Source organism: Notothenia coriiceps, unplaced genomic scaffold, assembly GCF_000735185.1.
Source record: "Notothenia coriiceps isolate Sejong01 unplaced genomic scaffold, NC01 NC01_scaffold00036667, whole genome shotgun sequence".
Taxonomy (NCBI): Eukaryota; Metazoa; Chordata; class Actinopteri; order Perciformes; family Nototheniidae; genus Notothenia; species Notothenia coriiceps.
This window is the reverse complement of record NW_011369368.1, coordinates 17,683-31,231: the sequence shown is the minus strand read 5'-3', so window position 1 is coordinate 31,231 and position 13,549 is coordinate 17,683. Positions and strand designations below refer to the sequence as shown.

At 39.4% G+C, this 13,549-nt stretch overlaps 1 protein-coding gene across 1 annotated transcript in view; it reads right to left on the bottom strand.

Annotated features, from left to right (window-relative positions):
- Positions 1–13,549, bottom strand: part of stk10 (serine/threonine kinase 10) — a 38,570-nt gene that overhangs the window by 8,464 nt on the left and 16,557 nt on the right. The window contains exons 3-10 of the mRNA XM_010792831.1: positions 13,163–13,211; positions 12,278–12,427; positions 10,218–10,290; positions 8,883–9,077; positions 8,182–8,263; positions 3,649–3,783; positions 1,558–1,884; positions 1,044–1,463 (exon numbers count right to left, since the gene is read on the bottom strand). Coding sequence (XP_010791133.1) covers positions 1,044–1,463; positions 1,558–1,884; positions 3,649–3,783; positions 8,182–8,263; positions 8,883–9,077; positions 10,218–10,290; positions 12,278–12,427; positions 13,163–13,211 — 1,431 coding nt within the window. The remainder of the gene's footprint in view (positions 1–1,043; positions 1,464–1,557; positions 1,885–3,648; positions 3,784–8,181; positions 8,264–8,882; positions 9,078–10,217; positions 10,291–12,277; positions 12,428–13,162; positions 13,212–13,549) is intronic.

The window sequence follows — 13,549 nt, the reverse complement described above, 5'->3', positions numbered from 1 at the left end:
GACATGCAAACTCTGCCAATCTCAAATCATACACATTTGTGCGAAAAACACACAAATGTAAGTGTCCTCCTGTCTGACAAAGATGGCCCATGCTGCTGCTGCTGAATAATCTGTTCTGGAAAAACTTAACATGCCAAACAGACACGACTCCACGCGCAGTCAATAGGATTATATTGATGGGCAGTCTATAAGCCTCCAGAAGCAGCAGGGTGACAATGAGCAGTATAGAAACTTCCATTCAAGCTGGTGAAAGCTGAACTGTGCCCACACAAAGGGCACTGTTGGTCCTGATGAATGGGAAATGTTGCATATTTTGCTTCAGAAAGGCTTGGTGATAAATGATGAAATGGTTTCTCTCTTTTCTCCCTTTGCCTTCCCATCTTCCCTCCCTTGCTGGTACTGTCAGGCTATGCACACATTTGGTGAATGTTATTACTTTATTGATTATGGGAAAACTCCTTTTTCCGTTTTTGATTGAAATGTAATTATGTCAAAAATGCACGGTCATCAAGTGACAGTTTTGGAGATTAAGTTTTAACATCTTCCACAGACGTATTTTAATACAGTAAAAGTGTTTGCCAATAATTTAGCACCACAAAATGTATCCTAAATCATAACCAATAAAGAGAAGAAGAGTAGGGTTTCTGAAGCATGAACTAGTGTCCTTCTCCATAATCTCCCTGAATGCAATATGTAGTGCATGCCTATTGGAAGACAAGCTGTCGTCTGTTTCAGATGGTTAACACCCACACCCCAAAACACAACACAATGCACATTCAGTTCCTCTGTGGGTGCTGAGAAATACTTTTTCCAAGGAGGGGCTTTCCTTCATAGGCGGGGAGCTGCCTCTTCTACAGTAAAATACTGGTCTTGTTTACGTTTTAGACATGTTCTCTAGTGAAACACTTCAATAAATAGTAAATAAAGGATACATCTATATCCTGGGTTCGTACATCTTAGCATTTACAAAAGGAGGCAGAAGAAATATATTGAACTAAGATAGATCAGGCTTTTTCAATTGGTGTTGCTTTGTGTTGACTCACCCTTGCAGACATTGAGTTATTCCCCTTGTGGCTGGACATGTCCATGCTCTCTGATGCCATGCTGCCTGAATAAGAGTACCGTTTGTTGATAATCCCACCATTGATAAAAGGTGAGACAGCCTCTGCGTTTCCTCCTGTGGATGTCCGGTCTGGGGTTCCCTTGGTGAGGCTCCCATTGGGCTCAGAGCAGGGTGTAAGCATTAGGGTAGGGGCAGTGGAGGGAGCGGGACTGGGTGCAGGAGTGACACTTGTACTTTTGCTTGGAGTTGGTAAGTCTCCATTAGTCATGCTCTCATCCTCTGTCACCTTGACCTTGGGCACCTCTGGGTCGTTTGAGACCATAAAGATGTCAACATGTTCCCCAGATGTTGGCTTGGTGAGAGACGGTGGCTGTTCGGTCTCTGGGGTCTCCACAGCAACCTACACATACATTATAAGATTGTAATTTAATGAAATCACAGTCAAAACTTGAGAAGTAGATTAATATTTCAAAATCTAAAACTTTGACAAGCACCTTTTCCTCAGATGTTGGGGTACTCTTCCCGTCCTCAATGCCCGAATCTGAGCTGGAGGTCTTCGTTGAGGCTTCACTTTCTGATTTCTCAGACTCGTGAATTACTTCATCGACAAGTTTGTCGCCCAACTCCTCTGGATCATTTGGGGGGAGACTCTGTTGCGGTAGAGGGACAGGGACCACCATGCCTGGCTGCTCCTCTGCTGGTCTTTCTGCCTCAGCCCCCTTCATGGGTAGAGGGACTGGTGTGGTGGGGGTCTGGGTGATCAGAGACTGGTCTCCTTCCAAACTGGTCTGACTGGTCTGGCATGGTTCCTTTCCTGGAGACTTTAGGAATGAGGAGGAGGGAGAGGGGATTGTTGTTAAGCGTGAATGCAAAAAACATTTGGTTTTCACACTTTGACAATAGAACAGCCTTGACGTTTGTCATTTTTGAATGCTTTGAAATGTACACAATATAACTTGGTTGGAAAATAAAAAAGACAGTCCGGTTATTAACCCTAACTCAACGTTCCATTAATGATCTGTACTAATTTTAAATTGTTTATATAATACAAAAAAAGGCATAATTTTCATATATGTTTTAGGTATCCTAAACACAATGAAGCATCCATCATGAGAGATAATAGAACTGAAACAATAAAACAAAAATAATCAAATAACCAATAATAATCAAATCAAACTAAATCACATCCCAGTAGCAGCTAAAAAACATTAAAAGCACTCAATCACTGAATTAATGACTAGAATGCCCTTTAACTTTAGCAACAAGAAGGGAAAATATAGCTTTTCTCCAACAATTACATACATTCTCAGAAAAAGGCCATTTTAACTATTTCACATGTAATTACAGAAAGTGACGGATGTGTGCTAGACATGGGAATTCTATGGTCTGTAATTACGAACACAAATGAAGATGTTATTTTATAATTATGTGCACAGCCATATGTCAATCTAAGCAATTCCGTTTCTTAAAAAAAACTCTGCTGACTTAAACCAGAGGCAAACAACACTATAAGACATCTTTATGGTCCGGTTCAGCCTTTCTAATGTCTCAGCAAACATCTCGGTCTGGCTTCTATATAGAAAGAGATTAACACTCAGATAACTGCTTGGCCGGCTTTTACTGTATGTGTCAAAAAGTTGCTGTGTGTGCACTAGAGTGTCCTTGCTGGAAGAGAAAAGGGAACAAATGGAGGATATCTTAGTTAACCTTAAAACAAGGATGAGAAATCTAATGGTTGGATTCACACCGTTTTAATATAATTTCCTATTTACATATCAATCACATCATATAAATAATAATATCCAGTAAAAAACGAATCCTGTTTCCAAGTTATTTTCACCTACATCAATTCAAATTTCATCACACTAACTGTTGAAAAGTAAAAAAAAGAGATATGATATCAACATTAATTTGCATTGAGAGAAAAACATCTATGTTTATCACATTTGCCTAGTCACAACTTCCTGTTCGCAGGAGAGTTTATAAAAAGGTATTTTCACCTTGTCAGTCCCTGGAGTATATTGAAATGTCTTTCTTTACTTAAGGGTCACAGTGTCAAAACAGAACAATGTGGGACCTTAAAAAATGTAGTCCATCAGAGGTGAAGTGACAGCGTTTCTATACAGGAGCAAGAACGAGGGCAGCACCTATATTTAACTACGTGTGGGTGTGGATGAATGCCAGTGTTCCGGTTCATGTTCCTTTGTTTGTGCAAAGTGCAGGAGGTAAATTGCACTTTCATACTACTGCATGTTACTTTCTAAATTGTATAGTTTCTGTGGATTTATGCATGGTTTCTTCAAAATGAAACTTTCTTCCTTTGGCAGGAAGGCCATGTTTACTAAAATATGCAGTTCAAAGACTTCAAAGACTAAAGCAGAACATGTGTGTTTTTCTGGGTATGGGAGCATATGCCTTTGTGTGATAATGTGCATGAGTTCTGGCAAAACTAAAATGAACAGTTACATGACCTTGTAAATATGAATCTTATGTACTCTTACAATCCAACCCATGAAATGCTCAGTCTGCTTTTGGAAATAAACAATGACGCAGAAAAAAACCAAAGGGACAGAAATTAAAAGTACCACAGTGAGCTCCATGGCGTCGTCCTCCTCGCCTTCCTCCCTATTGTCCTCGATTTCCTCCATGACCTCAGCTTTGGCCTCGGCCACCAGCTCTCGCAGCGGGCGGTTGGACGTCACCTTTCTCACAAAAGGGTGCTGTAGGCACAGAGGATAAATGGTTAATTAATTAGCAGTTCAATTACAAAGAGTATTTGTATTACATGTAATGCTTGTACAAATCAGATATATCCTTTACACATAATGTGGACATTGCCCGTACAAAGAGGGCAAGAGACCAATGTGAGCACATAATTAAAACCCCTACAACAACAAACCACAGGCAATAAGGACTAAGATGAGGAATTAGATGAAGATTGGCTAGAAATTATACATGTCTATTGAAAATGTGAAGCAATTCCATTCAAATACAATGCCCATTAGACTGCGACAGGCAAAAGACAAAAGAAGCAAGGCTGCAGGAGACTTTCCCTGCAGAGGAAACACTATCTGCCACCTGCCAGTTCCTAAACAGCTACAACAATAGTGTCTCTACAACACAACTCTCCCTGATGTAGCAGTTTAATGGCACGCTGATGTAGAAGCGTTCAATCATCATGTCCGTAAAATAGCCAGCCATCTTTAGTTTTACAGCCTTGGAGAGACAATTTGTGTTTTTGCCGAAGCGCAAACAGAGCAGTAATAAGTTGAGTGCAAGGGAAATAAAACAACTAAATTAAAAGTTGAGTGCAGCTGATCATCTATTATTCAGAGTCTTTGCGCTGCAGTGTAATTTAATTGGAACAGCTGACAAAGGGGAAAAAGCTACAAGTGGTGCTGGACCATGAAGTGTGCATGACTCGGTGTGTGTGTGTGTGTGTGTGTGTGTGTGTGTGTGTGTGTGTGTGTGTGTGTGTGTGTGTACACATTTGTTGACCACAGTTGTTTGTGTGCAGTAGCTTGTCCTCGAGGACTGCATTAGGCTTCAGCTCTTAACATCTCCGGTGACAAACAACAGTCGGCTATTGTCTGGTGAGCCAGATAGTGTAAATGCCATCTTAGCATGTATTACACCACATTGGAAATAAGAATACAAAGATACACACATGCATAAATTGTCCATTGCAATGTAAGATACTAAGGGTCGCTGTGTTGCTAATGGTAACTCACTAAATCTTAAAAGATAATCATACTTGGCTTTCCTGATCTGACACAGCAGAGTAACTTTATGAACAATTATTTCATTTCAAATTCAGCATCTAATAAAGAAGAAAGTCACAATAGTTCAATCAAGACACAAAGTTTAACAGATTCAGGCTCCAATAACCTCACTACCTACTTCCTGAGTACACACAGACCCGCTGAGAGATCACACACACCGGCTGTTAAAGCTCTACAATCCTGTGGTGGTACAGACTGAGATGAACAAATGCGGGGACTACAACATTTGCAGCTACACGGCAAATGGAAATGCCGATTGGTCCATTCATTCTTTAAAAAGTCTCCACAAGCTTGTGATGCTTGGAATAGGGTGTGACAGTTCAGCTAGTGTTGCAGCTGGTACATACAATTAAAGGGTGAGGTAAATAAATAACCTAGCTACTGTTCATAGGTCATTTTGTTGTTACTTTACCCAAGCTTTATTGAATAATATTAAGATTAAAACTAAATAGCTTATCTATTAGAACAAATATCCGAATCATGCTTAGTGATGGTGGTCAATAACTTTAGACATTGACAACAATAGTAGAACAATCAATAACAAACCGTCACTTGCAGCTTTGTACTATATTTTACTTGAAATAAACACATATAATAGTAAACTATTCCACTGATTATGAATGATTTTTGCACCGTCAACCCGACTGATCTAAGCCTACACTGTTTAGTTCAATGTAATACTGTAAGAAACAAAAATCTCTTTCTCCCTCAGGCACCACTGAAACCCAGACAGTAGCAAACATCTGAGATTTCAACTTCCCACTGTTTATTGTAACAAGTGAACAAGAAGACCTCCCATACTCGGGCTGAAGCCAGTTCTCTGAGGCATATCAAAGGGGAGGCAAGGCAAACAGCCAGATTTACAGAGCACCAACTATGTTTTTGTTACTGCCATTATGGATCAAGATGTGGATCACTGGAGCTCATGTCCTCTCTTTTAGGTTTCGTGTTGCGTTAGACCCAGGGACTGAGAGATTTTGGCTTTTACATGCATGGCTGGGCGTGAAAAGGTTAAATGTGAACAATATAGCCCATTAGGGGACCGGAGGTGGGGGACAGAATTACCTGTTAAGCATTGAGAGTGAAGTGTGTGTTTTCACTTCAGTATTTGTGAGGGAGGGGACATTTGAGTTTAAGAACTTGAGAGAGGACATTTTTGGGAAAGTGAGGGAATTTTGTTCAGTCCTCTTCAACGGGTGGTTCAGAGGTTCAGACTTGTTTTTACGTTTAGGCTTATAATTAAGTCTAGGTTAAGTTGGGGGCAAGTGCTGGTGTTAGGTAAGTAGTCATTTTGGTCTCCGTAAATAAAATGATTTGACTTTTATTTGCACACATTTTGAAGTATCAGTCTGAGAAAAATACTTTACTCTGTGATCCAGAAAAATTATTTCTGTGAAAGACTGCCCATAACAGTTTTAAACAAAACGGACTCTGGCATTAAGTATGTACATTTATCTATAAACAAATTTAGTTTGCAATATAACAATGTACAGACCACTAACACAGGATAACTTAGATACTGGAGAAAATTTGAAAAGATGGTTGGTGTCAAGCAAGTTCTAAGCTGAGGTTTTTTGGGATGGGTAAAATGATATCTTTGGAAAGTGTAAGTCACTACAAATATGTGTATGATGTCTGTCTGTCTAGCTATGATTGAGTTATGATTTGAAGAAGAAGTACTAATTGAATCTTTGAATTTGGGTGAAATTACCCTTTAGTGTTATAATTAGGTAAAGCAAGGGTGATCCTTTTTCTTATAGTTGATAGGGTTGTGACTTTGGGCTTAGGAATGCATGATGTCAATTAGAATTCTCACAAATACAAATGTATGTGCATTTGTGTCTGCACAATGTTAATAACTGAAAAACCACTGCAAAGACCTTGCTCAGAGAAAAATTGGTATGATAAAATATCAGATAGTACAGACAGACATGCTATGATCTTAACAGAAAAGCTTCTTTTGTGATACATGAATGTAGGCTGCTCCCAAAATTGTTGCAGAAATCCTGACCATGAGAAACTATGCGAGAGGAGAAGCTATTTTCAGTGTAATGAGTACAAGTCATCCACATGGTCTCCTGCCAGCACACAGCCACTGATACTGTCATGTTGTTTAGTCAGTCTTTACAAGCACACATGTGCGACAGACTCAAGGCAAGAGGTTCACATTTTGTGTATCTAATAGCATCTTAGTGAAGCCTGATGAAACGTTATCCATTGATTTCCTTTTGAAACAGTCACACACACAACTCACATAGTTTAACACCTAGAGTCCAGACACTCCTATCTATGATTCATTATAATCTTCTTGTCATTTCCTGCACTTCATCTGTTCTCCACATCCATACACACCAATGAATAAAAAAGAAACACCTTAAACAAATCACATATGTAACTCTCACTAAACCAACTTCATTCAACATCCTTTACAAAGCAGAATGTTATGTCATCATTGCACAACTATCTGCAGTAAATACTATCTGACAGCCGTAGGGAGCAGCAGGCATGATAAACATCTAAAACCTCCAGCAAGGCACCAAAAACTGGACCACGCCCGTCTCCCTCCCCCCACTGGAGAGCACATGCAGAATTCCCAGCGGGCCCGGGTCTAGGGTTTTCATCTGAGCCTCTCTCTAATTGGCTAGAAGTGGCGGGCTCAGGGTAATCCAGACATACCATTGGCTGAGGGAGGGAATGTACATAACTGGCATTCCCTCAGCTGTGGGATACAGACAGGAAACTGCGGCTCTGAATTTTAAAAGACGCCGTGGTCGTGCTTTAATCCACACCCTGTTCACTTTTTCTCTAATTTTCTCAGGACTTTGGGAAAAGTTCAATCTCTGATAATCATGTATTACTGCCAGACTGTCTGTCTTCAGAATCCCCTTAGACATAGCCCAGATGTGCCAAAGTGCCTTTACATGTAAGGATGAGAAAACTCAATTGTCTTTGGGATGGGAATGCCCTAAGGAGAAGCCCTCAGAGGGTTCTTTTAAAATCAATAGAACAATTATCTTAAAGCTGATGGTAACCAAACTTTATTTTTTCCAGATTCGTTTTTTTCATTTCCTTTTCACTTTGTATGCCATCCTTCTCCTTCTCTGCCGGCTCCTTTTATGCCCACACCTTGCATTCCTCTCCCCCTCACATGCCAGTTCCCTCCACGGGGGCATCGCTCACTTCCCTGGCAAAGATCACTCCAATCAGGTATTACAAATAAAAGACTTAATGTTCCTGTGTGTGTGTTGCTAGATAAGGAAAGAGCTAGGACAATGTTTCTTCATACATTAAAGTTCAGCAGTGTGCAACATCGGCAGTATTATGATAGCGCATTACCTCAATGAGTTGTGTTACAGTCGGACGAGTCTCTGGGTTTTTGTCCAAAGATTTCTTCAGGAAATCTTTAAAGTCCTGTGACCTTGAGTGAACACAGGAAAACAAAAATTAATCAAAACAATAAGTATGAAGAAAGGGGTGGTGGGAGGGGAAGGATGAAGGGAAAGTTACACAACATAACAAAACATTTCCAGATATGCAAGTGGATCATCTTTGTGCACAGCTGTGCTTTGTAAAAAAGCTTTCAACTGGAATGATGAGTGGGCTCATTGTCCCAAATGCCCCTTCAGCACCTGATAGCTTCAATTTTGCAGCACTACATTTGAAGCTATGAAACAGTCAAGACTCATTAAAGTGAAAGGGAAAAACGTATAGTTTGGCACGCGTTTAAATGCTGAGTTGTTGCTATAGTTTTAGAAAGTGCAAAATTGGCTTAAGGCAGAGAGGGGGAGGTAGATTACAGGAAACTGAAAATGATCAAAATCATTTAGCTGTAGAATGTAAAACATTCAAGTGAATGTAGACAAGAATAAATAAGCCACTGAAACTTATAAATCAAGATTTGTGTGAAAATGTTGGACACATTAGGATTTATTTTCACCGCTTCCAATTATCTTCCAGAATTTCCCCAAATGATATATAAATTCACTGACCAACTGTACAATAGGTGAATTCAGAGTATTTTGTTGATGAATCCTCACCATTTGTGCGGCTGCTCCAGGGTGGGAGGCTCCGACTTGGCGATCTTCAACAGCACCCTCATGGGGTTGAGCTCATGGTGGGGGGGTTCGATCTGTGCCAGCTCGATCAGAGTGATTCCCAGAGACCAGACATCAGCCTTGTAGTCGTATGGAGCATCCTTCATTGTCTCACACATTACCACCTCTGGAGCCATCCTGACAGAGAGAAAACAGAAATGTAAGGTATTTATATCATGGACCATTACATAGTGTAAGAACTTGAATGCTCAACTTTCGTTAAAATGGAATAAGTTAAAGTATAGTGCCCATTAATTACATTTAACCTTAAAATGTTCTTTTGGAGTTGTTCTCCCTTCTCTTGATGTTCATTACATAATTAACTTTTCTTGTGTTAATGTTTAAATGTATAGAATGTGCAAAAAGTTAAAAACATACATAATCCTTGTCTTAAATTTAACAGGAAAAATGTGCCAATATCTACATCCCATGATTGGTTCACAAATGACTGTTTGCTTGAAAGGTAAGTACGGTAAAGTAATGAAACGTACACTGAATGCATCTAAATCTAAACTTTCATTTATTTTGTTTTTATTTCCCAGGTGTAACTTCTAAGCATCAAGTGAAAGAGCTAATAAGTTACCCAACTTGTAAAGATTGTAACTATCATGTGGTAAAAACCTGCTGTATCAACACAGCTTGTAAAATAGGGACACGTCTCAACAGGTCCAACACTTTGATTTCATAAAGATACACCTACGGTTTTTACAATGTTTTTATCTGAGTAGCTGCAGCAGGTGACATATTGATGAATACTGCTGGGTGGAGAAGGAGTGTTCCTGCTGTTGTCTGCAATATTATTTTAAGGATTGTGCAAAATGAGGGCAAGGTCATGTTTCCATTAGGCTTGGTAGGATATTCATGATGGCTGATAACTTGTTCTAGTCAATGGTTAACTGGCTTCAACACATGGAATAACAGTATGGACCAAGGTTCGCTTTGGAGACTTTACAGGGAATCTTTCCAATGTGTTCAGGTAGAGAGAAGAGAACCACGCTGTTGTTACAAAAACAATACAGCATCAAGTTGAGTGTATGTATACATCATGTTCTTTTGGGCAGGAAATGGCTTTCTAACAAGCCATAAGCCCCTACTTGTATAGCGTATGTAAGGGGTTGTTTATACATCTAAATGTAGAGATTTGGCAATATGTTAAATATGTTTTTAATAGCTCAGGTTGTTTGAATTGAAGACAATTTTTCAAATCAGTGAACAAAAAAATAGGAACATGTTTTATCATGGAATATGTTTTTGAATGTAGAGTAATGTTTTACTTACCAGTATGGCGTTCCAATGAAAGAGTCTCTTCTTTGTAAGGTTTTGGTATTTTTTGCAGACACGCCAAAGTCAGCTACAACAACAAAAAGAGACAAAAAATATGAAGTTGGTTAACATGAGTTTACTAAGGCCTTTTAAAAAGGGAGTGAATGCATTTCAAAACCTTCCATTTTGTGTTTCCCCCTTGATGTAGACAAATTGTAAATCTGTCATGACATTGAGACACAAAGCCAGAATTAAAGAATTTATGGGAGTTCAGTTTCCAAACAAGCTGCCCCCATTTCCTGGCATGACCCTCAGATTATAGGGGTGTTTTTTTTTTCCCCTGCAAGAAAGACTTCACGTGTGGATCGCAGCAGGCTGTTTCAATTACAAACTGGCATGTTCTATTACGGGGAGTTAAGTGACTGTCTGTGTTTTACACATTTCAATTCAAAGGTCATAGTTTAGATACCGTAGTTGCAGACTAAACTATCGAAGAAAAAACGTTAACATCATACAAAGACAATAAATCATACTACTGCTTCCATTGTACATCAAATTAAAGTTTACACCCAAGATTGTAAATATGTTCTGGTATATCATACTAATAGTGAAACCAGACGTCAAAATCACTTTAGTAGATTTGTGGTCACGCTGCTGTAAAAGCTGCTGCGTCACTGAGTTTAACTCACACTATGTTCCCTTAAACAAGGCGCTGTCTCAAGAATAATTATTATCATTATACGCAAATATTTCTAGCCTACACTACTCAAGGATGCTATGTCTTATTTGTTTGTAATTGTATTAATGTGCCGTCTTTGATATTCTGTTTCTAGATATGAACAGTATGTAGCACATACCCAAAGGATCCTGAATAGTTTTTAAAAAAATATATAAAAAGTTGACAACCAACTGTTCATGTTTAATGCAAGGTATAATAGTTGAATATTGTGCATTTTGCTGCCTTGTTTGACTTAACATGTAGTTAGATAAGTTGGGAGACTGTAAATGAGTCAGTGTCATGACTTAATGAGTTTTAAAAAGGCAACTCCCAGTGATTGTATCCAACTGTGATGTCTTTTGGGGAATGGAAGGCCATGGAAAAGGACAAGAAGTCCAGCTAAGTGAGCACAGTGGCTGACAAAATGTGTAATTGGAAAATTGAAGAAAGAATATTGAGGCAATTTGGAATGAGATTAATTTCAAAAAAGTTCAACAGCAATAAAATATGAAGCTCAAAGCAGCTTATCGTTACTCTCCATTGAGTGGTTGGGGCTTGTCTGTCATGACTGAGTGCAAAATAACGGAGTAGTAAAACATCATGCAAAACAGATCTTGATTTGTTTAAAGTTGTATGTCTCAGGATCCAAATGTCGGACAGCCATTGAAAAAAGCTGTCCTTCCTTATCGCACACTGGCATAAAGCTCTTGAGGACACTATTTTCATTTTTCGAGAAACTGCACTTCAAAACATGCTGGCAAATGTGTTGGATCTGCCTCTTAGCTGTGCAATGTGAAGAATGTGGAGAACTCTTCAAAAAGCCAAAAGATGAAAATATGCAAAGCTTCTGAGAGCGCAGTATTTCCACACAATGGTCACTTTTGATCCTCCTACTGCGCCACAAGAGAGGGACTCTGACTGTGCTGTGTGACAGTATTCATGTGTCTATGCGTTCAGCCCATACGACAAGAAACAACAGACCAGAGTTCCAGAGATAACATGTAATGTGCAATGGGAACATAGGGTTTGTCTTAGAATTAGTTCCACCTGCAACACATTTGGCAGTGAAAGGGTTTTCTCTATGAATGATGGGACATTGAGACAGATAACAAATGGCCTTACAACATTGATAATCCAACCCATAGATTTGAAATATGTTTAAACTGTAAACCTTTCATCTTCTGCTTTTCACAGAACACACCCAATTTCATTTTAAGGCTTGTGTGAAACAAAAAAAGGCACCTGGACAGCATGATGTCCACACAATAACTAATGGTCAATGCATACAATCTTGCTTTCTAGAAATGCTAAAGTTAAAAGTAAACTTTGTAAAGTGTTTAATTATCTAAACCCTCACCCATTTTGATGTCCCCATCCAGCATGAGGAGGATGTTCCCGGCCTTCAGGTCCCTGTGGATGATCTTCATGCTATGGAGGTAGGTCAGAGCTTCCAGCATCTGGCGACAAACCACCTTAATCTGCGGCTCCGTCAGTCCGCGATCCAACTCTGATAAGAACAAAAGAGATTTAGTGAGAGAGAAATGGAGGGGTTAAAACGGAGGTATGGTAGAGGGATGAGAACAAGAACCAAATCGAATTGAGAGTCAAGAAAAATTAGGTGAGAGGGTTCAAACCCCATTATGCACACCTAGCAGATTCCATATTCAGTGTACGTACAATGATGGAAAGACAAAGTCTCCAGTGCTGATGTAGTGTGTGAACTCCGCCAGAGAAAACAGAAAAAGGTAAACCTGCGATGATATCCATGAAGTTTCTCAGATAGTGTTTCTAATCCGGGATCAGAAAAGCTTTCACACATCCAAGCTAGTCCTGCCCTGCAGACTTTATTCTACCGTGTCTGTGTTTGGTTAGCTGCACTGGGGGGTACAGACAGTTATGAGGATGCGGATTACCCAGCAAAAACACACCAGGGGGTTTTCCCACAGCAGAGGACTCCACTATGTCTGACTGCTTTCTAGAGCATTCAAGGCTAGACTGGTGAGGAACGTGCATGACAATTTTCAGAGCTATCATATTGAGATAAATATTGATTTTCCTGTAGCCTTCACTGTATGAACTAGACAACTTAACAACACATCTTAGACCTTGTTATCTTGTCTCCATAGGTCACTGCTGAAGTGTAGTCCCAGCACCGTTGCAGGTGTGAAACTATAATCCTGTGACATGAAGAAAGGTGGAGGGCTTGTGAAAACACACAGAGAGCCAAAAGTGAGAGGCTTACCTAACATTGTGGCATCCACAGCACCTCCGGGGCAGAACTCGATCATGATCTGGGGAATGAAGGGGGAGGGAGCAAGGGTGAGGTTAAACTTGACCCAGCTTTAAAACGGTAAAACATTGATAATTCAACATTAAGTTCGTCAGAGAAGGATTTTTTTCATTTGTTAAAATGCTATTGATAGTGAATTGTTGGAAGCAAAGAAGATGAGATGTTTATATTGTGTCATCACTACCTGGAGAGCTCCTCCTGCTCTACATCAGTCAAAAACCCATATATATATATTATATATATAAGGCATTAAGGTGTGTCTATACAAAATCAATCATTTATCTGTCTGAAGAAACAGAGGTAAAAAAATGATATGATATATAGATATATATATATATA